This window comes from Microcebus murinus, chromosome 19, assembly GCF_040939455.1.
Source record: "Microcebus murinus isolate Inina chromosome 19, M.murinus_Inina_mat1.0, whole genome shotgun sequence".
Lineage (NCBI taxonomy): Eukaryota > Metazoa > Chordata > Mammalia > Primates > Cheirogaleidae > Microcebus > Microcebus murinus.
In genome coordinates this window covers 17,273,820-17,298,576 of record NC_134122.1, presented here as the reverse complement: position 1 = coordinate 17,298,576, position 24,757 = coordinate 17,273,820, and the positions used below count along the sequence as shown (strand labels likewise).

General features: G+C 44.7%; 1 protein-coding gene across 1 annotated transcript; it reads right to left on the bottom strand.

Moving 5' to 3' along the window:
* Nucleotides 1–17,310: 17,310 nt before the first annotated feature.
* CHP2 (calcineurin like EF-hand protein 2) lies at nt 17,311–20,610 on the bottom strand. The gene is made up of 7 exons (XM_012780170.3): nt 20,303–20,610; nt 19,693–19,765; nt 19,509–19,589; nt 19,234–19,364; nt 18,989–19,050; nt 18,179–18,301; nt 17,311–17,987 (listed from the first exon to the last, which is right to left on the bottom strand). Exons 1-7 carry the CDS (start codon nt 20,367–20,369, stop codon nt 17,934–17,936), a joined length of 591 nt encoding a protein of 196 aa, XP_012635624.1. The 5' UTR covers nt 20,370–20,610; the 3' UTR covers nt 17,311–17,933.
* Nucleotides 20,611–24,757: the final 4,147 nt, after the last annotated feature.

Below are 24,757 nucleotides of genomic sequence, written 5' to 3'. Positions count from 1 at the left end.
AGGTGATCGCTTTGGAAGCAGGGTGATAAGGAAATAAATTCTGTTTAATTTAGCCAATCCATACTGTAGTGGCCAGGGCTGGTTACCTCCTGCAGGGAGGCTTTTCCAGACCCTGCAAGAGCACCACCAGTCATCACTGATCTGCACAGATCATGAGTATCTCAGTCCAACGCCATTTTGGTGCCTCAGCTACTGCAGGGTCAGCCAAGGAGAAGGGGCCCTTCTACTCCAACACCACCAGTGAAAATCCATCACTGTCCATCCCAGACCCAATGAGAAATACCCTCACCCACCCCAGGTGGTCTAACAAAAGCCCCTTCCCCAGCAGTCAGCAGGTCTGGGGAAAATTATGGTTATAGTGGATTTGAAAATGGAACATTTACACTTACGCCCAAGTTACGATGCTTCCAAACCTGCCTCATCTGCACCCCATTCCTACTTCCAAAAAGCAACCTCATGTGCACTCACACACCAGTTTTCCATTGCAATCTAGAAACGCAACAGTTGTCGAGTTCTTTCTCTCTCTGGCTTCAGGTTGCGGTGCAAGAAGCCACATAAAGTAAACACTAACTGGGAGTGTCCCTTGTGAGGATGTTTGTGCTGGTATTGAGGTGCCATCCTCCAATACCCACAAAGTGACACGTTCTCAGGGTGCCCAAGGAAAGGTGGATTCTGTGCATTACTGCAACCCTCCTTGTTTCCCCAGCAATCACAAAGTCTCTCATCAAAATAGCTCTGCAGACAGCATTGCTTATACAAGCCAAACACTGAACACAACCCAAAGTCTATCGACAGTAGAATGGGTTTCTTTACTTTGTTGTTTATTCATATAATGGAACAGAATATGATAGAACAGTACAAATGCACAGAACTTGGTTACTTGCATGGGTGTTTGCTTTATAGCAATTCCTTACGTGATCCACTTATGTTTTACACATTTTTCTGCATGGGTGTTATAGACCCCCACCCACCCCCAAAACATATTTTTTAAAACAGTTCTATAGTACCTGCCTTTTACGCTTCTAATGACAAGGGCTCAAACCTGTTCCAAGGGGTATGGCAGGTAACAGATGCCATATCATCTTTTCTTCCTTCCTGAGGCTCTGCCTTCCCTCACCATCTCCGGTATCTCCTTCCTATGTCAATCATGCAACAGTAGCCCTAAGAGCTTCAATGGATGCGAACGCATATTGGGAATGGTGACGGATGGAGTGGAGGGTATTTAGACAACAAAGTGTGAGCTCTAGTTCAACCAGCCAAAATGCTAGCAGTAGTAGTAGTAGTAGTAGTAGTAGTAGTAGTAGTAGTAGTAGTAGTGTTCTGCTTGGATATATTGATCCTGGTTGGAACAAGGCAAGAATTTGCTTGTGCATCTTTAGTTGGGCTCCCAGTCACCGTTGGTTCCCTCTCAAGCTTAGCTCAGCATATTTCAACAGCAGGCGTGGGTTTGCAAGTCTGAAGAAGGGGCGATATGCTCTATGCCCCATCAACCAAGAGAGATGAACACAGAGCCCTGAGGAACACCAACCTTTAGGGGAGGAGCAGGGAAAAGAAGACCTCAAAGGAAACGAGAAAGAGCAGCTGCAGAGGGCTGGCTGGAAAGCCTAGGAAAGGTCAAGTTCCAAAACAGCAGTGACTAGCGTTTAAATGTTGCAAAGTCACATAGATACAGATCAAATCAGCCCAATTCCCAGAGATGTGATTGCCTTAATCCACCGTTTTCTATAAATTATGCACATGTGCACTAAAACCCCACTAGTCTAAATTGCATTTTGGAAAATAGTTCTGGAAGGAAGAACACAAAACTACTAAGAGTGGTTATTTCTGAGGACCAGGATGAGTTGAGTGAAAGAAAGACTCTTACTTTTTTACCTTATGCACTTCTAACTCACTTTAATTTTTTACAAGGTGCGTTAATACCTGTAAAAACTTTAAATGTAACAAATACATTAAAATAGCTGAATGCTAACTAATGCTCACATAATGATGTTGGGAGAAGGACAAGTGGTCTTTGTCAATGGAAGTGGGAAAGAAAATCAACCTGGGGTTGTTGATGACAGATGGGCGACCCGGCAGGTGCAGACTGGGAATGAATGGACTGACCACCTTGGAAGGGGAGACTGTGGTGAGAGATGAGCCCGTCCAGGAACTGAGTAGGTGCATGGAAATACAATAGCAGGAGCAGTTCTTGGTTAGGAGTTTTAGGAGGCTTCTCTAGCTAGCAATGGCAGGAAATACAAGGTGACAGGGATATTTGGGTTCTCCCTTCTGTTGGCAGCCCACCTGGGGCACCCTTCCCCAAGAGTCAGTAGGGTACAAGGAGGAAACTGTCCCCCACCTACCACCCTCAGCCCTGAGGCAAGACACGCAGGACCCAAGCAGACAACAGAGTTGGGAAGGAGATAACAGAATAGGGTTAATGTACCAGCCTGGGTTCTACCTTACCTGACATCAGACATCTACAAAGTGCCCTTTTCATCACATGCTAACAAGCATTGATTACATCTTCTGTTTTGTTTTTTCATCTTGGCTAATTTGATTGGCAAAAAGGACTTCATGGTGACACAAGTGACATTCTATCTAAATCGCTTGCTTACTCTGATCTTTGAGGGTGACACGGTGATTTTCATCTTTGCATTCCCAGCATGGTATCTGACCTAGAATGAAAGTGCCACGACACTTTTGTTTTTATTTGTAGGAAAATATTATATCAAAAAAGAGTTAAGCATTTTCCCCATCGATTTAAGCACAGTGAAACCTTCGGACTATGTGGCTCATGACAATGCAAATCCAGGGATAAGATAAGTGGCAGTTGGCTCCTATCATCACAAAATGCTCACCCAGGTTAGTTCATAGATGTTGCAATATGAAACCCTGTGTTTTATACAACTGAATTGTTGGACCCACTTACAGTACTGTAGAAAAGTAATAATGCGCAGTAGTCACGTTCTAGTCTGCAATCTTCCACCAGGGGGCATCTCTGGCCCTCTAAGAGGAGAGGGATAATGTCTGCCAGCAGGTGCCAGCAACCTACCAGTCACCCCAGTCTGCCTGCTAACGTGTAATAAAGTTTCGTTGGAACAGAGGCGTGATTGTTCATTTACATTTTGTCCATGGCAGCTTTCCCACTACAATGGCAAAATTGAACAGCTATGACAGAGACCTTAGAACCATCAAAGTAAAAAATATTTACTGTCTGTTTCCTTACAGATAAAGCTTGGTCACCCCATTCTAGATCCCCATCCAGAAATGGTCTATGGCCCCAACCCATCTGGGAAGGGGCTCTGTCAATGAATATAGAGGAGCACAGAAAGGTAGGAGATCATTGGACCCTCATGGCAACTCTATGAAGTAGGCACTATTATTATACCCACCTCACAGATAAGAAAACTGAGGCCCTTAGAGGTTAAACAAACTTCCCAGAGTCACATAGCCAATAATTGTTGGAACTGAGATTTGAACCCAGGTTGTCTTGTTCTGGAGTGTACACACCTAACTGCCATCCATAACGCCTCTTAAAAAATTCTAGAGAGAGGGGGGATAAAGAAACAAAATAGCTACATACAATGACTCATACTCTTCAATAGCAGCATAGGAAGCTAGAAGAAAAATGAAGCAACACTTTACATTTTTGAGTGAAAAGTTATTTTCAACCTAAAATTCTAGACCCTGACACCTTACACTTAAGTGTAACGGCGGAATAAAGACATTATCGATCATGCAAGCTCTGGAATGTTTTTCTCCAGTGCGTTCTTTCTTAGTAGGCTACTAGACAGTGTACTCTGTCAAAATGAGAAATTAATGCTGCAAAGAGGAAAACAAGTGGTCCAGGAAGCAGCAGATTTAGGAAAAAGAAAAAAAGTATTCCTCAGCCCTCCCGCCAGGCTGAGTAATACCTTCCATCCCCAACCTTGGGAAGAGAGCAAGAGTGAGCCCTATGGACACTTTGCCTCATACCTGCTGAAAGCAAAAGGCCTCACCAAGATGGTTCTTCTCAGAAAAAAAGAACTGTCCACACTAAGCGAAAACCTAGGTCTCCACCCTAAATGATAGAAACCACTTTTTTTTTTTTTTTTTTTTTTTTTTTTTTGAGACAGGGTCTCACTCTGTAGCCCTAGCTAGAGTGCAGTGGCATCATCATAGCTCACTGCAACCTCAAACTCCTGGGCTCAAGTGATCCTCCTGCCTCAGCCTCCCGAGTAGCTGGGACTACAGATGTGCACCACCATCCCCGTTTAATTTTTCTTTTTCTTTCTTTCTTTCTTTCTTTCTTTCTTTCTTTCTTTCTTGCTTTCTTGCTTTCTTGCTTTCTTGCTTTCTTGCTTTCTTGCTTTTTTCTTTCTTTTTTTTTTTTTTGTAGTGATGGGGTCTCACTATTCCTGAGGCTGGTCTCAAATTCCTGGCCTCAAGTGATTCTCCTGCCTCCTATATTTTCCTTTTAAATCAAAGTAGTAATAATGATGACTAGCATTGATTGAGGGTTTACCACATACCAGACACCATTCTAACCCTTCTACATTAATTCATTCATTTAATCTTTACAACAACCCAAGAGATAGGTATTATCGTTGTTGTTTTTGTTGTCCTTTTAAAGAGAAGTGAGGCACAGACAGATTATGCACTTTGACATGACATCATAGCATCGTACTTACAAGAAAGGGCTCTGGTGGTCTGCAGAATGCTTGGGTTTGAATCCTGCCCTGATCGCTTTTCCTAGCTATATAATCTATCCTTGCTTCTCAGTTTCCTCATCTGTGAAATGGGGGTAATAATAGTAGTTCCTGATTTGTGGGGTTATTCTGAGATATAAATGAGTTACTCTTTTTAAAGTGCTCAGAACAGTGCCTGGTACATATTAATTGCTATATAAGCATTTGATAAATAAAGTAAATAAACTTTCCCAGGAACACTGAGCCAATAAGTGGTGAAATCGGATTTCAACTTTCACAGTCTGGGCTCCAGAACTGTCACCTTTAACTACTCAGTATGCACGCCCATAGTGATTAGTTTTTGCAAGGGTCATCTAGAAAGCAAAAGTCTCCCATCCCCTCTCCAGACATCCTTTCCCACTGCTTAGAAGTAACAACCATTAGCACTTTCTTGGGTATTTTTTCATAAAAGTATCTACATTTAATGCTTGTAACTTTTTAAATGGCCATTTTTAGAGCTTTAAAAAAAAATGATTACTCAATGTCCAGACCTTCCCAGATTCTCTGTTACACGTGTAAGAAATATATCTAGAGAATCCAACAATGTTTCCATCTGCACTGAAAGATTTATGTTCTCAACTGTGAGACAGAAACCGGTATAATTCTTGAACCAGAGAACTGCAATTAACCTCTTGAATGTTATCAGCTTTAGCTAATGCTGAAGACATGATGTTTAAAACGCCAACATTTAGGGGATGACACAAAAGTGATGCACTAAAAATACAAATGCTCTTTTATATTGCTGACACATGTTGGTTAGGGATAATGGGGCCAAAAGAAGATCCAGAAAATATTTTTTAATACACTGGATTTGCATACCATAGATGAACTGCTTCTGGGCAACTTCTTCAATATTCTGCTTGGAGGAGAATGGAAATTAGGCAACAAACTTTGGAAATCACAGGGAAATCATTTTTTTTTCTAGAATTGGCACAGTACCGGATAGGAATTGTATTCAGCTACTAGTAACAGAGTTTCAGTTACCGTGGATTAAACAATTTAGGGTTTATTTTCTGATGTAAAAGGCTAGGATGGGTGTGGCAGTTCCACAAAGTTATTTGGGATTCAGGTTCCTCCTCTTACCCTTAGCATGTCGTTTCAAAACTTAAGGTTATTCACGGTCACATAATGTGTACGGAGTTCACAATCTAGACAAGCAAAAGAGGATAGCTGCAAAGGGAACTAAGAAATGTTGACTTTTAGCTGGGCGTTTTGCCACCCAAAATAAAATCAGTTTTCCATTATTAAAGAAGGGGGGAATGGATAGGCTATAGTAGACATCCAGTCGTCTATGCAATGGGTTCCCTCTCAATAAAGAAAAATTACTTCACTTAATTAGGTGCAGCTCTTCATTTCCCCAAACTTCTTGCCATCATGGAAACCCCCAGCTCTATAAACATCACCATTCTCCACCCACATGCTCAAGCCAAAAAACTAGAAACCACCACTGCTTCTTCTTTTACCTCTCCCCAACATTCAAACCATGAGTGTGTTTTGGTGACTCTACCTGCAAAATATGTCCCAGGCCTTTCTAAATCTAACCACTGCCACCACCCTACCTAAACCACCTTCCTCGCTACCTAGACTCTTGCCATAGCCTCCTGCCTAGTCTACCTGCTTCTGCTCTTTTTCTTTTTAGTGGCAGGCCCCTAGGATTCCTCAGATCTGCTAAATCATTATTCCCAGAGAAGAGAGCCAGAAAGTTGCATTTTTAACAAGCCATTGTTAAATCTATGATGATGATGATGATGATGATGATGATGATAAAATACACATAACATGAAATTTACCATTTAAACCATTTTAAAATTTACAACTCAGTAGCATTATGTACATTCACTATTTAGTTCCAGAGCTTTTTCATCACCCTAAATGGAAACCCCATACACATTAAACAATCCATTCCTATTCCCCCAACCCGCAGGCACAGATCTGCTTTCTGTCCCTATGGATTTACCTGTTCTAGACATTTCATATAAATGGAATCATACAGCCATACAAAAGAAGCCTTCGTACTTGGCTTCTTTCACTGAGCATAATGTTTTCATCCATATTGTAACCTTTATCAGTATTTCACCTCTTCCATGGCTAAATAATATTCCTTCGTATGGATACACCACGTTTTGTTTATCATTTACCTGTTGGTGGACATTTTGGTTGCTTCCTCTTTTGGCTACTGTGAATAATGCTGCCATGAAAACTCATGTGCAAGTTTTTGGTTAAACACCTGTTTTCCATTCTTTGGGGTATACATCTAGGAGTAGAATTTCAGGGACACATGACAATTCTATGTTTCGCTTATTGAGGAACTGCCAAATCCTGCTTCCACTCCACCCCCATAATCTATTCTCCACATAGCCACCAAAATGACTTTTTAAAAATTCAAATCATCATGTTACAATTCCACTTAAGACTCTCCAATGGCTTCTCACTTTTCTTAGAATAAAATCCAAACTCCTCATTCTGGCCTATATAATATGCCCCCCACCTTTCCAAGGTAACTCTTAACTGTCTTGCCTTGCTTACCAGACCTGTTCTGTTCCTACCTCAGGACCTTTGCACTTGCTTTTCCCTCTGGTTAGAAGGCTCTTCCTCCTGCCTGTATATGAAAGACTTGCTCTCTCAGCCTTCAGGTCCCACTCCAAATGTCACCTCCTTAAAGATGACACATAATCTATTATAAATTAGCCCCATCCCACCCTTAATCACGGTCTACAAAACCACACTGTTTTACTTTCTTGCCAGCACTTATCTTTATTTGAACTTACTTGTTTACATATTTGTTGTATTGTCTGCACCATCTCTTGCCCTTTGCACTCGGATGTTGAGTGTGACTCGACACAGTTAGCAAAAATTATAGAGATTAAAATTACTCTTTGAATGTATCAATAATTTGAAATATAAAAAAATCCAAACACATAAGTTTGTATGAAAAGAAACTCCAGTCTTTTATTCTACTGCCGCGCTTTGTAAAATCTGGGGTATTTAAAAACTTAAGTCCCGAATAGAATAAAGGAATCGAGAAAAAAGCAAGCGAGTACAAAGAGTTTGAATACAGGGCCGGGCACGGTGGCTCACCCTTGTAATCCTAGCACTCTGGGAGGCCAAGGCGGGCGGATTGCTTGAGGTCAGGAGTTCAAAACCAGCCTGAGCAAGAGTGAGACCCCATCTCTACTATAAAATAGAAATAAATTAATTGGCCAACTAATATATATATATATAAAATCAGCCAGGCATGGTGGCACATGCCTGTAGTCCCAGCTACTTGGGAGGCTGAGGCAGGAGGATTGCTTGAGCCCATGAGTTTGAGGTTGCTGTGAGGTAGGCTGACGCCACGGCACTCACTAGCCTGGGCAAAAAAGTGAGACTCTGTCTCAAAAAAAAAAAAAGAATACAAATGCCGAGACAGGCGGATTGTCTGTCTTGCTTATCCCTATAACACCTGCTTTTATTTAGCTCAGTGTCTGTCATGCCAAAGTGTTCATGAATATTAATAATTAATTAATTAATCATTCACTCAAAATTGAATCTGAAAATGTTGCTCAGAATCAGGAAAGAAATTGGTAGGGCTTTCAAAGAGAACTTGATGATCTGATTATAAAATTAAATATCTTCGGTGAATTATTTTCATGCTAGGAGGTGACAAACAGATCTCTTAAATATCAGATTAGTATACATTGAAGTATAATTATAAAAATTCATATACAAACAGGGAGAATGTTTAATTAAAAGAAAAACTTACATGATTGGAGACCAGCAATTTCTTTTTTTTCAGGTCTCCAAATTATTTAATTACAAAGGGGTAAGTCAAGTAAGGGCAGCATTGGGGGTAGACTTTCTCCTCAGAGACCCAGCGGGCCTTGAGATTGTGCAGGGGGAAGACAGGGAGTGAATGCCCCAAGGGCAGCTGGTCAGTCCACCCCTGATTTCATCTTAACCTGCCCCCTGGCACCAGTGGTGCAGCTTGTGGCTGCAGATTTCTATGGAGAACGGGCAAGTGATGATTACACCAAGGCAACCTCAAAGGGAGAAAAGAAAAGAAATTAAACCAACACCCTCAGCCTCCCCTAATATACACACATTTGTTAAGATCATCTTTCCTCTCCTTAGGAATTTCCCACCAGAAGTTAGTGCTACAGTCTGAATGTTCGTGTCCCCATCAAAATTCATACGTTACATTCTAACTCCCAAGATGATGGTATTGGGAGGTGGGGTCGTTGGGAGCTTATTGGGTCATGAGGGCTGACCTAAGATAACTATATAATTGTAAGGGCTTAATGTGCTTATAAAAGAGGCCTGAGGGCCCTCAGTCACCTCTTCCACCATGTGAGGACACAGCAAGAAGAGGGGCCTCACCAGACACCAGAATCTGCCGGACACCTTGATCTTGGATTCCCAGCCTCCATAACTGTGAGAAATAAATCTCTGTTGCTTACAAGCCACCAAGTTTACAGCATTTTGTTATAGCAGCCTGAATGGACTAAGACAGGAAGGAAAGCTTCTAACTGCTTCCTAATACCCAAATCAAAAGCCTCTTCTTATTTCTTCCATGATCCATTTGAAGATTTGATACCCACCCCTTATAATTCCCTCCTTCCTTAGTTACACCACCCCAATTTACTTGCTACCTTGTAACCACCTTGATTTTTTTTCTCAGCATCTTTCATGTCCTGAGGCAGTCTCAAACTTTAATAATTATAAGAAAAACATTGGCAGCTTGTTAAAAATAGAGAGTCCTGATTCTTATCCCAAATTCTGATTAAGTGGGTATGAATAGGGTTTAGGAATATGTATTTTCTTTTTTTTTTTCACACCAGCAGCTTTTTATTATAAAACAAAGCAGGTCTGTCTCCATGAGTGGAGAGAGACAGACTGACTCACTGACTTACTGACTAACTGACTTGTATAGTCAAGGAAAACTTCACTGATAAAGTACCATTTAAGCCAAGGCCTCAAGTGACATATGTGAACTAGCATGCAAAAAAAAAAAAACGAAATAGCAATCATCGCAGAAGATGCTATGCTGTTGGTTGTCCATCCAACATCGAGTTATTCCTTCCTTCTCTCTAACAAAAACCTTCTTCCCTTGCCTAATGCAGCCACATGATCAGGAGAAAACTGGAACCCCATCTCTAACAGTATCGCTGGATCCCAATTAGTCTAAGCCAATAGTGGCCACCCAACCTCATTTACCAGTGACCAGATCAGGAAGCCAGGTTTAAACCAATCAACACAGGGAATTGCCCTGGCCACTGTCATTGGTCCAGGAGTAGGCACATAAGCTAAGCTGGCCTAAGCAGATTTATATTTCTGTTTGGGGGAGGAGGTTTTGTCCTCTGTCCATGATGGATGTGAATAAGGAAGAATGTTGTCACAATTGCACAGGACTTGGTGGGACAGCCATCTCTGGACAATGAGGGAAGCCTAGAGACAGAAGCAATACAAAGAAGAGGGCAGAGCTGGGAGCACTGCAGAGAAATTCAGAGCCCTGAGTATTCCATGCCTGGAGCCTGCTGCACTTCAAGACTCCCCGTCATGTCCAATGAAGAATATCCTTACTGTTTATGCCAGTTTGAGTTTGGTTTTTTATTTCTTAGTGTTTAAAAGTGCTTGATTATGAAAATAAAAATAATAGCAGCCAACATTTCTTGAGAATTACCTTGTGCCAGACACATTCTTTATATTTGTAATTTTGTTTAATGTTCTTGACAATCTTATAAGGCAAATACACTATTGTCTCTATTTGTAAAATGTAAGTAATTTTGCTCAAGGTCATGTGTGTAGTAAGTGGCAGAACCAAATCTTTTTTTGTTGTTTGTTTGAGACAAAGTCTCGCTCTGTTGCCCAGGCTAGAATGCAGTGGCGTCATCACAGCTCATTGCATCCTCCAACCCTGGGCTCCAGTGATTCTCCTGCCTCAGCCTTCCGAGTAGCTGGGACTACTGGCATGCACCACCACGCCCAGCTAAGTTTTCTATTTTTGTAGAGATGGGGTCTCACCATGTTGCTCAGGCTGGTCTTGAACTCCTGGGCTCAAGTGATCCTCCCACCTTAGCCTCTCCAGTCACTGGGATTATAGGCATGAGGCACCCTGTCTGGCAGAACCAAAATCTTTCAGAGCTCAGAGCCTCTGTTCTTAACCACTATGATGTTTCCACTGATAGATGAGGCAGAGGAAAAGAAAGAGGAAGGAGCTTGTGAAGAGGCCACAGGAAAAACAGGAGATGGTGATATTATTAATAATTTTATAATTACCAATATATAATCTTGTTCTCTCCACCTGAAATACCTCATCCCTGGGACAACTTTTCCCCAAGCCCACTTCTTGCCTAGGAACTTCTATTTGTTCTTTAAGAACTTGACTCATATGTCACCTCCTCTGAGGAGCCTTCCCACATCCCATCTCCCCAAACCTCCAATCCTCTGGAATCCCACAAAAATTTGCTGACATTTCTATTATAGCCCAAGTTATAAAGTGTTCATTTTCATACCCCTTCCCCTCCTAAATTCAGAACTCCTCGAGGGCAAGGACTACGTCTAATTATTGCTTGTGGTCCTGGTGCTTAGCTCAGCTCATTGTAGGTCTCAGGGAAAGTGAGATTGAATGAATCAACATCACACCTCGGGGACCCTTTGTCTTACCAGGTACCGTGCTAAGAGATGTAAAGTTAAAAAGATCAGGCCTTTGGCCCCTTAAAGTTCATAAACAAATTGATGATGTGTGTTCCTATCTTTCAATTCTACATTATAGAAACCCAACACAAACTAGCTTAAAAGGAAAAAAAGAATGTGGGCAGGGAACAGAATTTATTTGTCCTAGGCAGGTTACTTCTACTAATAGTTTCGGAAATAGCTGAATCTAAGATCCAAGGGATTCCAACAATTTTATCCTCCAGATTAGGTCTCTTTCTATAACCTGCTCTTGGTTATAGAAGCTCTAGGGTGGCTTCATCCTCAGGAATTTTTTTTCCCATGTGAAAGCCCCTCACAGCTCCATGTTTATATCCAATTGTAACAAAAATAAAGCCTTTTATGCCAATGGTCCTAGTAAAAGTCCTAGGAGTAATTCTTAATGCTTTTAATTGAGTCACCTGCCCTTCACTGAACCCATTATAGTAACTCTGAATAGGCCCACGTCACATGCCTACCTCTGGATTTGGAAGTGGGGTTGACCCCATCCAAATCACATAGATGAGGGAAGGTTGTTCACCAGAAAATCAAGTTGCTGTTACTAAAAAGGGAAGAAGAGATTAGGCAAGCAAAAACCAGCACATGCCCTCCACAGAGGAGATGTCCTATACATCAGTAATTACATGGTAAGACTAGGAGGGGTGCCTGTCTTGAGTGCTTACAGCCAAAGATTAGGTAGGAGAAAAGGACAGCTGTCCACAAATACCTTCTAGGAGGAAGCCTATGAATAGGTAGGATTATGGTAGATGAAGATGAGGAGGCCTTTCAGATACGTGAAAAAGCATGAACAAAGGCAGAGAGGTGAGGATCCTTTGGAGGTTTTCCAAGTTTACTGGGAACTTTTGGAAATTAAGTCTGGAGCTTTGGTTGGGGGCTAGATTTATACACAGTCTAATAAGTGCTAATCCTTTACGCAGATTTCTTCCACATATTGTCTCAAAGAAGAGTAATTTTGCAGGCACCAGGAGCAGGATTATTCTTCCTATGTTACCCATGGGGCAAGTGAGGCCTAGTGCAAGAGACGCCCACTTGAGAGTTCACTCTCTTGTGTCCAGAGACCAAACAGCACAAGAAGCCTAATTTCCGCCCTCCAGCCCAGGACTGTGCCCCTCCCCCATTCACAGTAAAAATAAAATCTGGGGTTGGAAATCGCCAGGACAGCAGCTGTGGCTCAGCCCCAGGGCCAGCCTGAGGACACCTTTGGAGGAAGCTGGGGGAACAACCATATAGGCAGAAAGAAGGTATCTGACTTGCATAATGGCTAAGAGCAGAGACTCTGGAGTCAGGCCTGGTTTGTTTTTTGGTTTTTGTTTTGAGACAGAGTCTCACTCTGTTGCCAGCGCTAGAGTGCTGTGGTGTCAGCCTAGCTCGCAGCAACCTCAAACTCCTTGGCTCAAGCAATCCTCCTGCCTCAGCCTCCTGAGTTGCTGGGACTACAGGCATGCGCCACCATGCCCGGCTAATTTTTTCTATATATATTTTTAGTTGTCTGGCTGATTTCTTTCTATTTTTAGTAGAGGTGGTGTCTCGCTCTTGCTCAGGCTGATCTAGAACTCCTGACCTCAAACAATCCTTGTGCCTTGGCCTCCCAGAGAGCTAGGATTACAGGCATTAGCCACTGTGCCTGGCCTCAGGCGTGGTTTTGATTCTCAGTTTCATGAGTTAAGGTGTTACCTTGGGCAGATTATAGAACTTCTCTAAGCCTCAGATTCCTCATCTGTAAACAAGGTAAAAAATAACACCTGTTTTATAGGATGGTTCATGAGGTCTAAATGAAGTGTTGCATATTAAGAACTTACCACTCGGTCACTTCCACCACAAAAAAAAAAAAAAAAAAAAGAACTTACCACTCTCTTCCTGTCCGGTCTGGTCTCCTCTTCCTTGTCTGGTTTTGTCTGGTCTCTTCTCCTCTTTCTCATCCAGTTTTGTCTCCTCTTCCTTGTCCTGTCTGGTCTCCTCTTCCTCATCCAATCTCGTCTCCTCTTCCAGTCTGGTCTCCTCTTCCTTGTCCAGTCTAGTCTGGTCCCTTCTTCCTCTTCCTCTCTGGTCTCCTCTCCCAGTATGGTCTCCTCTTCCTCATCCGGTCTCCTCTCCTCTTCCTGTCTTGTCTCCTCTTTCTCGTCTGGTCTGGTCTGGTCTCCTCTTCCTCATCCAATCTCATCTCCCCTTCTGGTATGGTCTCCTCTTCCTCGTCCGGTCTTGTCCCTGAAAACCAGCGATTTCTCAACAGACTTAATGGTTAGGAGCAAGCACTTTACCTACGGGCTGCATGATCTTGAGAATATTATTTCACATCCATAATGTGAGGTTAATAAAAATATTTAACTCATAAGTTTATTGTAATAATTAACAGAGGTAATGTTTCTGGAGGGCTTAGCTCAATAAGAAGTAGCCATTACTATCATGCCTTTCTAGTTAAAATTTGGTAAAAACATAACATTTTAAATGGTGTTAAATGATGTCATTTAGAGCAATAAAGCTATAGGAAACTTTGGTGCTGACTTAAAAAGAAGTTTTAAAATCTATACTATACCTATGGAATATAAGGATTCACTGTTCAATTCCTCGTCAAAGGTATATCGAGCACTTCCTGTGCACAACTGCCAGGCACAGAAATAGAGATGTGGTCCCCACCCTTAAGAAGACCACACTCTATGGTGCAGGCCATCAAAAAGAGATCATTTCAGGCCGGGCGCGGTGGCTCATGCCTGTAATCCTAGCACTCTGGGAGGCCGAGGCGGGCGGATTGCTCAAGGTCAGGAGTTCGAAACCACCCTGAGCAAGAGCGAGACCCTGTCTCTACTATAAATAGAAACAAATTAATTGGCCAACTAATACATATAGAAAAAATTAGCCGAGCATGGTGGCGCATGCCTGTAGTCCCAGCTACTCGGGAGGCTGAGGCAGGAGGATTGCTTGAGCCCAGGAGTTTGAGGTTGCTGTGAGCTAGGCTGACGCCACAGCACTCACTCTAGCCTGGGCAACAAAGCAAGACTCTGTCTCAAAAAAAAAAAAAAAAAAAAGATCATTTCTAAAATAATATAATCATTACAATGATCAAAATAAGTCCAAGCAGCTTCCAGACACTGATGACTACCAGAAGCAACCTCCTGGGAAGCTGAGTTTTTAAACACATTGTGGTAGTCCCTCCTGGTTGTCCCCCAGATCCATTCTCCACTTCCTAAACAATAGAACTTTTAGAAAAGACTACGTTCCCCAGACTCTTTTACAGCTCAAGTTCTGGCCAATGGGATGTGAGGGGAAGTGACGTACACACCTTCCAAGTGCTGTGCTTCAGTGGAGGGTGCGTGCCCTCCCTATCCCCATTCCTCTCTTTCCAATACGGCGCACCACACAAAGGACAGACGCTCCCTCATAATGGCAGAGCAACAATGTGGAAGGAGTCTGGCCCCCTACCAGAGCTGTCATGTCATATTTGACTTTCTTTTTTTTCCTCACTCTGTTGCCCAGGCTGGAGTGCAGTGGTGTGATCATAGCTCACTTCGTCCTTGAACTCCTAGGCTCAAGCAATCCTCCTGCCTCAGCCTCCCAAGTAGCTGGGACTACAGGCACATGCCACCACACTGAGCTAATTTTTAAAATTTTGGTATTGATATAAGTCTTTCTATGTTGCCCAGGCTCCCGTGTAGCTGGGACTAGAGGCAAGGACCACCACATCTGGCTAATTTTTCTGTTTTTTATAGAGATGGGGTCTTGCCCTTACTCAGGTTCAGGGCTTTTGATGTATAAAATTAGACTGATCCTCAAGACAGTCATGGTTTTAATTATATTTTAATCAACACTGAAATTGAACATTTTTATATGCCTTTGGACATTTATATTTCTTTTTAAAATGTTTTTGTTCCTATCGTTGCCTATATTATGTTCATCTGTTTCTAGCTGGCAGAGCTATACATATATAAAAGATTATAATCCCCTGTCTGATATGCAGAATGCAAATAACTCTCCTTCTTTGTCTTTCAAATTTTTTTATAAATCAAATTTTTATAAAGTTGCAATCTATAAAAATACAATTTATTTTTATAAAGTTAACACTATTAATATTTCCCATGATGATTCTTCTTAGAAAATCCTCTTCATCTCAAGAGCACATCAATAATCGTGTATATTATGCCATTTTTCTAAACTATTTGTATTTCATTTTATGAGGCAATTTGGAGGACTAATATTTAAATTATACTATTAGACATACATATGTATATATCTACATATGTACCTTCTTTTTTGTTCCATTAAGCCATCTGTAGCAATATCCCAACAATTTATTTTATTTTTTACATAATGTAATACTTTATTAGGTACTTTATTTATAGACATAAAACATTTTTACATCTATTTGTTCAGTGTTGCATATGTACAAGCAAAATCAATTGAATTTATAGGCATCCCAAACCAAGCATTTTATTTTGGTTTCATGATAAATGTTAACTGGTAAGGTAAGGCCCATCTTACTCATTTCCTAAAATATCTACTTCCCTTCCCTGCAAAAAGATTATGCATCCCTGCCTATGTCCACATGTGGAAGATTAAAGATGACCATGAATTCCTCAATACTCCTCCCATCCAGAGATGGAGTCTACATCGCCTCCTCTGGGGGCTCTGGACCACTGTGGTGGAGGTGACGTCATGCCAGTTTCCTAGGCTTTAAGAGTCTGGCCCCTTGTACTTCCTGTCTCTTGGGACACTGCTCCTGTGGAGACATGTGATGGCTGGAGCTACCGCAGCCATCTCATAACCACAAGTCAACAAACCTGAGAATTAAACGCCAATATATCAAGGGATAGAAGGATAAAAGATCTTGAATTCTCAATAATACTGTTGAGCTACTCAATAACTCCAGGACTTCCTACCACCAGAGACATCTTATAGTGTAAGACGATTGTCTCAATTGTCTAAGCCACTGTTAGCTGATAATTCTGTAATTTGTAGCCAAAACCAAATTAACCAGTGTAGAGTTATCTGTTGATTTTTGCCTGTCCAGCATGCAGCCCCCTTCTTTTGGTAACAACATTCTGATATTCCTTTAGGGAATCAACACATACACACACACACATTGCATTTGGTTCAAGAGGGGTTGACTGTAATCTCTAGTTCTGGGGCGAGCATATGACCAGAGAAGTTGTTGCATTTACCTGGCTACCATGGATGGGCCAGTAAGCTTTATTTCTGGGACTTCGAACAGCACTGTCGGGAAAGAGAGGCTCTCTTTTAATTGGGGTTGCTGCTTAACAAAGGAAAGCAATGCAGAGGACAGCAGAGTTGAGAAATGATAAGACTAATTTCTGATGATATTATTGAGCCTTTGGGACACACCTTTGCCTGGTCTACCTTTGGACTCTTCTTCCAATGATATGAACCAATAAATTCCTATTATTTCATAAGCCAGTTAATAACTAAAAGAACACAGACTGACACAGGCCAGAGTCCAGGCTTACAGATGAGGCCAAGGGCCCCCACTGAAATAAAGCAGGGTGCTGACAGCATCTCTTGCAGGCATGGCCAGAGCTCTCTGCTACAGACACAGAATCTCATGGGTTTTTGTGATTTTTTTACACTCTCTTCTGTGATATATCCATGTTTGAACATCTTATCATGAAAACAAGATTACTCTCCAAAGCTTTGAATAATTTCACACTCTAGAAAGGTACGGATTGTTGGTCATTTTCACATCATCTCTGCCCCACCCCACCAACCCCCATCACACTGGCCTGCACCCATGGGATCAATGAAAACCCCTTTTAGCGACCAGACTTCAAGGGCCCCTCCATTTGGTCAACCAAACACTAATGGACATCTCTTGTTCTGCCAGAGCCATCGTTCCCTCTTCTTCTGGTAACAGTACCTCATTTTCCTTTAAGCAACCACTTCTCACACCAGCCTTTGTCCTCAGACTTTATTTCCTAGCTCTAGGAATCAGCACATGACACAGGCCCAGTCCATGAGAGTGTTCCATTCCCCCGGAAATGGGGACAGGCCCCCAGACCCAGCCAATGATACTCTTTGCTTGGGATTACTGGAATAAGAAAATCTCTTCCCACCAGATTACGAGGCTAGCAGGACGGAAGCCTGGAGCTGCTGGCGGCCATTCCCCACCTCGAGGAAAGAGCCTTCTTGAGAATGAATCTAACATAGAAGAAAGCCAAGTTGAGAGATGGCGAATAACTGACTCTTGAGAACATGATTTGCACCCTTGGGCCCAGCTGCACCTGAAGACAGATACTTCCAGGCTTTTTAATTACATGAGCTCATATTATAAAATCCCTTTTTTACTTAAGTCACATTGAGTTGGGTTTTTAGTCATTCGCAACCAAAAGCTTGCTGGCTGATTCACAGATCTGAGATCAAACGAGCTGGACTTTAGTACACACCCTTCCAGCTTTCTTTCCTTGGCCCTAAATAGAGTTCAGTTTAGAAGTAAGAATACAGTTTATTGGGGCCCTGTGTCCGCGGGGGCTGAGGGTGAATCCCAGGTAGATACTGGTCTGCCTGAGCTAGTCGAAGGCACATAATCAGTCACTTCAAGATCCGGATGCTCATTTTTTGCTCGATGTTCATCTTCTCCAAGGACTGGCGGAGAAAATGGGTGCTAGTCAAGAGGCATGAATCCCAATCCTCTATGCCTCCACCTCCTCCTCCATGGTTCTACCCATCCTGAAGACCCCACCATCCCCTGCTCTTCTCCTTTGAACATCATTCCCCATGTTCATCTGTCCCAGGGACTCCTGATCTCAACCTCCCTGTCCTAGGGACATCCTGACCTTGGCGAACTCCAGGAAGGACACAGCCCCGTCCCCATCTTCGTCGGCCTCCTGCACCGTGCGGTCAGTGATGCTCTCCAGCTGCTCCTCTGTCACCTGTACCCCAACCATCAGCCGGAGAACCTGGGAGGTGAGGGAAGAGGCAACCATAAAGAGGGCACACAACGGCGACTCTCCCATCCTCAAAACCTTGCCCACCTCACCGCACAGGCTACTACCAATTTCATAATCCATCCTTCATCCACGTTTCACCCCATCCCAATCACTTCCCCCCATATCCCCCAATAATTTCCCACTGCCTCACCGTCCAATCTGCCATCTGTCCCACACTCCCTCAGCAACATGCCCAGACTCACCGCCCAGCTTATAACCCAACTCTGTCCAGCCTCCACCCCCAATTCCCCACTTCATCACCTCTCCAGAGTGTCTCTATCTCGGCACTATCGACACTTGGGGCCAGATAACGCCTTGTTGTGGGAGGCTGTCCTATGTCTTATACAATGCATAGTGACATTCCTGACCTCCACCCGCTAGATATCAATAGCACACTCTCTCACCAGGTGTGACAACGAAAAGTGTCTCCAGATATTGCCAAATCTTCAGTCAAGGGGCACGATGACCCCCAGCTGAGAATCCCTCATCTATTCCCGACCTCATGCCCAACTGCTACCCACATCACCTCCCAACTAAGCCACGCTCCAACCCCACCCATTCCCATTTCCCATCCCACACCCTGACCATCTGCATCCCCCATCCACCACCCCTCCCACCCCTCAAACGTCACGTCTCCTGCGCTGCAGTTCGTCCAACCTGTAGCATCTCCTGCCTGGAGATCTTCCCATCTCGATCCAGGTCATAGAGCTGAAATGCAACTGGGAAGAGAGCGGAGGGGGGAAAGGCAGGTGGGTCTTCCCTGGTTCTCTTCCAGGAGAAGGTCACCCCGGAGGAGTGGGGTGGTTGTCACGAGGCTCGTGAAGGGAGTGGGAGATTCCTGGGGCCTCTCCCTGGTGTGGGTAAACCTGCGGTCTCACTGGGGCGGGTCTCCGCAAACTCACAGCGAAGTTTGTTCATTCTGCTGTTGAGGGGTTCAGGTTGCTTGGGGTCTCGCATCCCTGTGTCCTCCTCTTCTATAGGTCGAAAATGAGCCAGGACCCTGACAAAGCCTGAGAAATCCACACGCAGACTCCTAGGAGCACGGAACAGAGGGAGGCGGCGGTCACCTTAGCCATCCCTCTGCCTCGGTCTCTAACCTTCCCTCCCACTCACCTGCTGGCAGGTTTTTCCGCTTCCGCTGCCCCCCCCCCCCCCCCCCCGCACATCAGGACCTCACCCGTCCGGGAAGAAGCTGTCTATAATGCGGTCTCCCAGGGGGTTCACGGCCAGCGCCCCAATCTGCTGGAGATCCATGCGGCTGCAAAGTCAAGTTCAAAGGGGGTAGGGCAAAGATGGCAGGCTGAGGCGGGGGTCAAACAGGGAAATGGGGTCTGAGGGACAGAGGCAAGACTCCCGCTCACCTCAGGTAGCCCTTCTTGTTCCTGTCCAGTGCCCGGAACCGGTGGTACAGGCGGAGCAGACAGGCCTGCGAGACTGCGGGGGAGGGCGCAAGGGTGACAAGATGCGCGCTCTGGAACCCGCTCCGCACGGCCCGGAGACCCGCGGGGGACAGATGGGGGAGGGAGGTTTGCTGGAGGGAACGTTCGCCCCTGGGACCCGGGGAGGCGGGGCTGGAGCGGAGGTGATGTGCGACCCCGCCAAGCGCCAAGTTCGAGACCGGGAGGCTAGCAAGCGTCCTAGCGCTTCCCTCCCGGAAACGAGGGACCAAGGTCAACCCTCCCTTCGCCGTCAACTCTGCCTTCAGCCTCGATCGGGACTCGAGGGCACCGGGTTCCTGGACTGATCTGGCCCCCAGCCCGGTGAACTCGGACCGTCCTCAAGCCCCCAGGTGAACGCGCCCCTAGCCCTGCTGTCCCCGACTCTTGGGTCTTGGTCTCCCAGCTCCAGGATCCCGGACCCCCTCGATCCAGCCCCTGCTCCGGACCCGGCGCGGCGTTGAACCTCTTGCGGTCCCCGGCGCCCGGCACCTGCGGTCGCCCGTGCCCCCCGCCCACCGGCCGGCGCACTCACAGCCCGTCTCCCGCCGGATGCTGTCCACGTCGGGGATGACCGCGGCGCGGGAGCCGCGCGAGCCCATGGCCACGGCCGCCCGCCGGTCCTCTCGTCCCGCCCCGGAGGCGCGGCCGCCCGGGTGTCCCCAGGGTCAAAGGCCTGGAGGGCAGCCAGGCACCAGGGCCCCGCGTTCCTCGCCTCCCACCCGCGACCCGGGCGAACAGAAAACAATGGCCAGGGCGGCGGGTCAGGGGGCGGCGCGAACAGCGCTCGTTTCAGCCCGGAGAGCCTGGGGCGGGCGCGGGGAGAGGCCGGGAGAGACCGCCCCGCCCGGCCCGCCCGGCACGCCCGGCCCGCCCGGCCCGCGCCTCCCCCGGGGCCGCGATCTCCCGGTCGGCCCCGCCCAGACCGCGCACCGACCAGTCCTCCGGGGCCCGCGCCCCCAGCCGGGTCGAGGCTCAGTGTGGCCCGGAGGAGGCGACCGCGTCTGTGCACGGAGTCCAGGTCCTGCTGGGAAGGGCGTGGCGGATGGGAAGGGGAGCTGGGCGTTGTCCCAATCCCGCGGCCCGGCCTGGAGGGAAGAGCAGGGAGAGGCACCGACGGGCTCCCTAAGAGGCGAGCGGTGCGGGGGTCGTGAGGGGAAGGGTGGGCCTGGGTTAAGCAGAAAGAGCGCGGGCTTTGGAGGACTCACGTCGGAATCTCAGCTACGCTACGAACTGGGGACAAGTCGGTGTATCTTGCTGTCATCTCTTTTGTTGGGTCCCTGTAGCGTTGTTGTGACGTTGAGCCAATGCTTCAAATGTGGGAGATTTAACCAAAAAATCCGCATTCCTGGATTTTCCTGAAAAATCAGAAGTTCTGACGCTAGGAGGCTGGGGGCTGTCCAGGCTCCACAGTCCCACCGGTGCACGCCCCAATGTGCCCCACGGCCCCTGGTGGAGCCCCAGACTGGGAAGGACTTCCTCCTCTGACCAGCGCTCGGGAACCACGGAACCTGCAGCCTGAGAGAGGGTAGTAAACATCACTGCGACAGGGCTCGAAATCATAATAATGACAACAAGGACTCTTTTTTTTTTTTTCCTGAGAGAGAGTCTCACTCTGTTGCCCAGGGCTAGAGTGCCGTGGCGTCAGCCGAGCTCACAGCAACCTCAAACTCCTGGGCTCAAGCAATCCTTCTGCCTCAGCCTCCCAAGTAGCTGGGACTACAGGTGTGCGCCACCATGCCCCACTAATTTTTCTATATATTTTTAGTTGGCCAATTAATTTCTTTATATTTTCAGTAGAGACGGGGGTCTCACGCTTGCTCAGGCTGGTCTGGAACTCCTGACCTTGAGTGATCCTCCAGCCTGGGCCTCCCAGAGTGCTAGGATTACAGGCATGAGCCATCAGGCCCCTGCCAAGGGCTCTTGTTTATGGCACTTCGCTAAGCACTTGTTAGTTCACAGTCTAGCCCCTGCTAGGCTGCCTTCCTCTCCATTTGATGTGGTGGAGGCTGCCAAGGGGGCTACTTGTGATGGGGCCCATATGGTCCCCAAGGGGGCAAAAAGAAGCTTGTTTTTTTAATGTATAAAGCACAGGCATACATACACTACGTAAATAGTATGTAAATACATTGTAGCTGTAGTATTAAAATTTCATGGGAAAAGAATTATGGGGGCAGGGAATATCTCAAAATACTCCTGGGGGTGATAATGAAAAAGAGGCTGGGAAACTCAGTCGTAAAGGAACAAGCACTGCAGGTGTCCAGTTTTGAAACTATCTCTACCCCCTTCTCCCATCACAATCACACATATTCACACATTTCTCAGGGGAAAAAAAATGCAAGCAGTTCATTACAAGGGCTCAAGTTCATATCCCCCCCTGAAGAGAGAGAAGCTGGAGAAACAGTTTATCCTCCAGCCCCAGGCAGAGGCTTGCATCAGATGAGCCTTGAAAATATTGATCTAAGAAGTGCTTGCTTCTCCTTCGGATACCCCAAGGATTAAACAACTGGCATAAGGAATGCTTGATTCCCTTTCAGACACCCCCCAAGGACTAAAGCATTCGGGAAATCACACTCTTCCCTAATGAAGCTCAGCATTTGCTCCAGTCCCCAGCTGTGAGTCAGGCTGTGAGTGTAGTTTGGGTTCGGCTCTGAACCCAGGAGGGGATGGGAACCCCTGGAAAGTTGCAATAATCACCTCGGGCCAGCTTGGGATGCTGATCTTGGAAAGGGCTTCTCCAGCCTTGATGTCCGAGTCAACATTGCACCACAGTCAGTTAGACCAGAGAGTAAGGAACAACCCCCATGCACACACAAGCCTTCAGGAAAGCGCTACGCTAGAATCCATGTCTGCTTCGTGTACGCAAGTGAGTTTAAAATCAACTTCACAATACATGTGAACGCCCAAATCTTTGCAGGGTATTTGAGGAGGAGATGTCTGGGGGAAATTTTCATCTGTAGAATCTGTTAGGCTAGATTCAAGCTGAATGTTTGTTTTTTGCTTTTTTTTTTTAATTCTGATATTCATAGAATTTGGCTTTTTTATTTTTTATTTTATTTTTATTTCAGACTATTACAGGGGTACAAGTGCTTTGTTTACTTAAATTGCCTTTGCACCTTCAAAGTCAGAGTTACAAGTGTGCCCATCCCCCAGAAAGCATGCACTGCACCCATTAGGTGTGAATTGACCCATCCCCTCCCCCTCCCACGTGCCCAACATCTGATGGATGATACTTCCATATGTGTGCGTAAGTGTTGATCAATTAGTACCAATTTAATAGTGAGTACATGTGGTGTCTGTTTCTCCATTCTTGTGATACTTAGAAGAATGGGCTCCAGCTCCATCCAGGACAATACAAGAGGTAGTTTGCTATTTTTTATGGCTGAGTAGTGCTCCATTGTATACATATACCACATTTTATTCATCCTCTCATGTATTGATGGGCACTTGGGTTGTTTCCACATCTTTGCAATTGTGAATTGTGCTGCTATAAACGTCAAAGTGCAGATATCTTCCTATAGGATGTCTTTTTTTTTTCCTTTGGGGAAATACTCAGTAGTGGGATTCTGGATCAAATGGTAGTTCTACTTTTAGCTCTTTTGGGTATCTCCATACTACTTTCCATAGATGTTGTACTAGTTTGCAGTCCCACCAGCAGTGTATGAGTGTTCCTATCTGTCTGCATGCATGCCAACATTTGTTATTTGGGGACTTTTTGATAAAAGCCATTCTCACTGGAGTTAAGTGATTTTTGCTCTCAAGCTACATGGAAGATGCTAGCCATCCATTTTTCAACTTAAAAAAAAATAACATGCAAGAATGATCAGGAAAATATAGAAAGAACATTTACTACTCAATAATAAAAAGATAAATGACCCAATTTTAAAAACGGGCAAAGGACATGAATACACATTTCTCCAAAGAAGATACAGGAATGACAGTAAGTACACAAAAAGATTCTCACCATCATTAGTCATCAGGGAAATACAAATTAAGCCACGATGAGATACCATTTCACCCTCACTAAGATGGTTAAAATTAAAACAAACAAAGACAGACATAATAAGTCTTGGAGAAGATATAGAGAAATTAGAAACCTCACACATTGCTGGTAGAAATATAAAATGATGCAGTTGCTGTAGAAAACAATTTGAAAATTTCTCAATAAGTTAAACAAAATTACCAAATACCTAGCAATTCCACTCCTAGGTATAGACCCAAAAGAACTGGAAATAGTTGTTCAAACAAAAACTTGTAGTGAATGTTCATAGCAACACTACTCATAATAGCCAAAAGGCGGAAATAACCCAAATGTTCAACAGATGAATAGATAAACAACGTGGCAATTCATACAATGGAATATTACTTGGCCATAAAAAGTAATGGAGTACTGATATATGCCACAACATGGATGAACCGTGAAAATGGTATACTAAGTAAAATAAACCAGTCACAAAAGACCACGTGTTATATGATTCTATTTATGTGAAATGTCAAGAATAGGCAAAGCTATAGAGACAGAAAGTAGATTAGTGGTTGCTGAGGGCTGGGAGAGGTGGGGAGAGAGGAGATGGCTAAAGTGTACAGGTTTCTTTCTGAGGTGACAAAAATGTTCTAAAATTGACTGTGGTAATGGTTGCACATCTCTGTGAATATACTCTTGAACTGTACATTTTAAATGGGCTAATTTTAAAGAGTATGAATGACATCTCAATACAGCTGTTTTTTTAAAAAAGAGCTTTCCTGGCCAGGAAAGCTCTGGAACAACAACAAAAAAATGAGGGTGAACTAATGCTAACAGATTTTTAAATGTATTATAAAAGTACAATATGTGTTGTAATGGTGCAGGAACAGACAGATAAGAAACAGACAAGAAAGTCAGAAATAGACCCAAATACATATGGGAATTTGACATGTGATAAAAGTGACATTTCCAATCAGTGGGGAAAATGTGGATTATTCAATAAATGTCACTTGGGACATCTGTCTT

What these genes read in the sequence shown, in the direction of transcription:
- CHP2 (XM_012780170.3), bottom strand. Translation starts at nt 20,369, where the DNA reads ATGGGCTCGCGCGGCTCCCGCGCCGCGGTCATCCCCGACGTGGACAGC. An exon ending in GACAGCTTCTTCCCGGACGG is followed by an intron (nt 19,365 to 19,508) that starts GTGAGGTCCTGA and finishes CCGTGCTCCTAG; the next exon opens with GAGTCTGCGTGTGGATTTCT. An exon ending in CAGAATGAACAAACTTCGCT is followed by an intron (nt 19,051 to 19,233) that starts GTGAGTTTGCGG and finishes CTCTCTTCCCAG; the next exon opens with TTGCATTTCAGCTCTATGAC.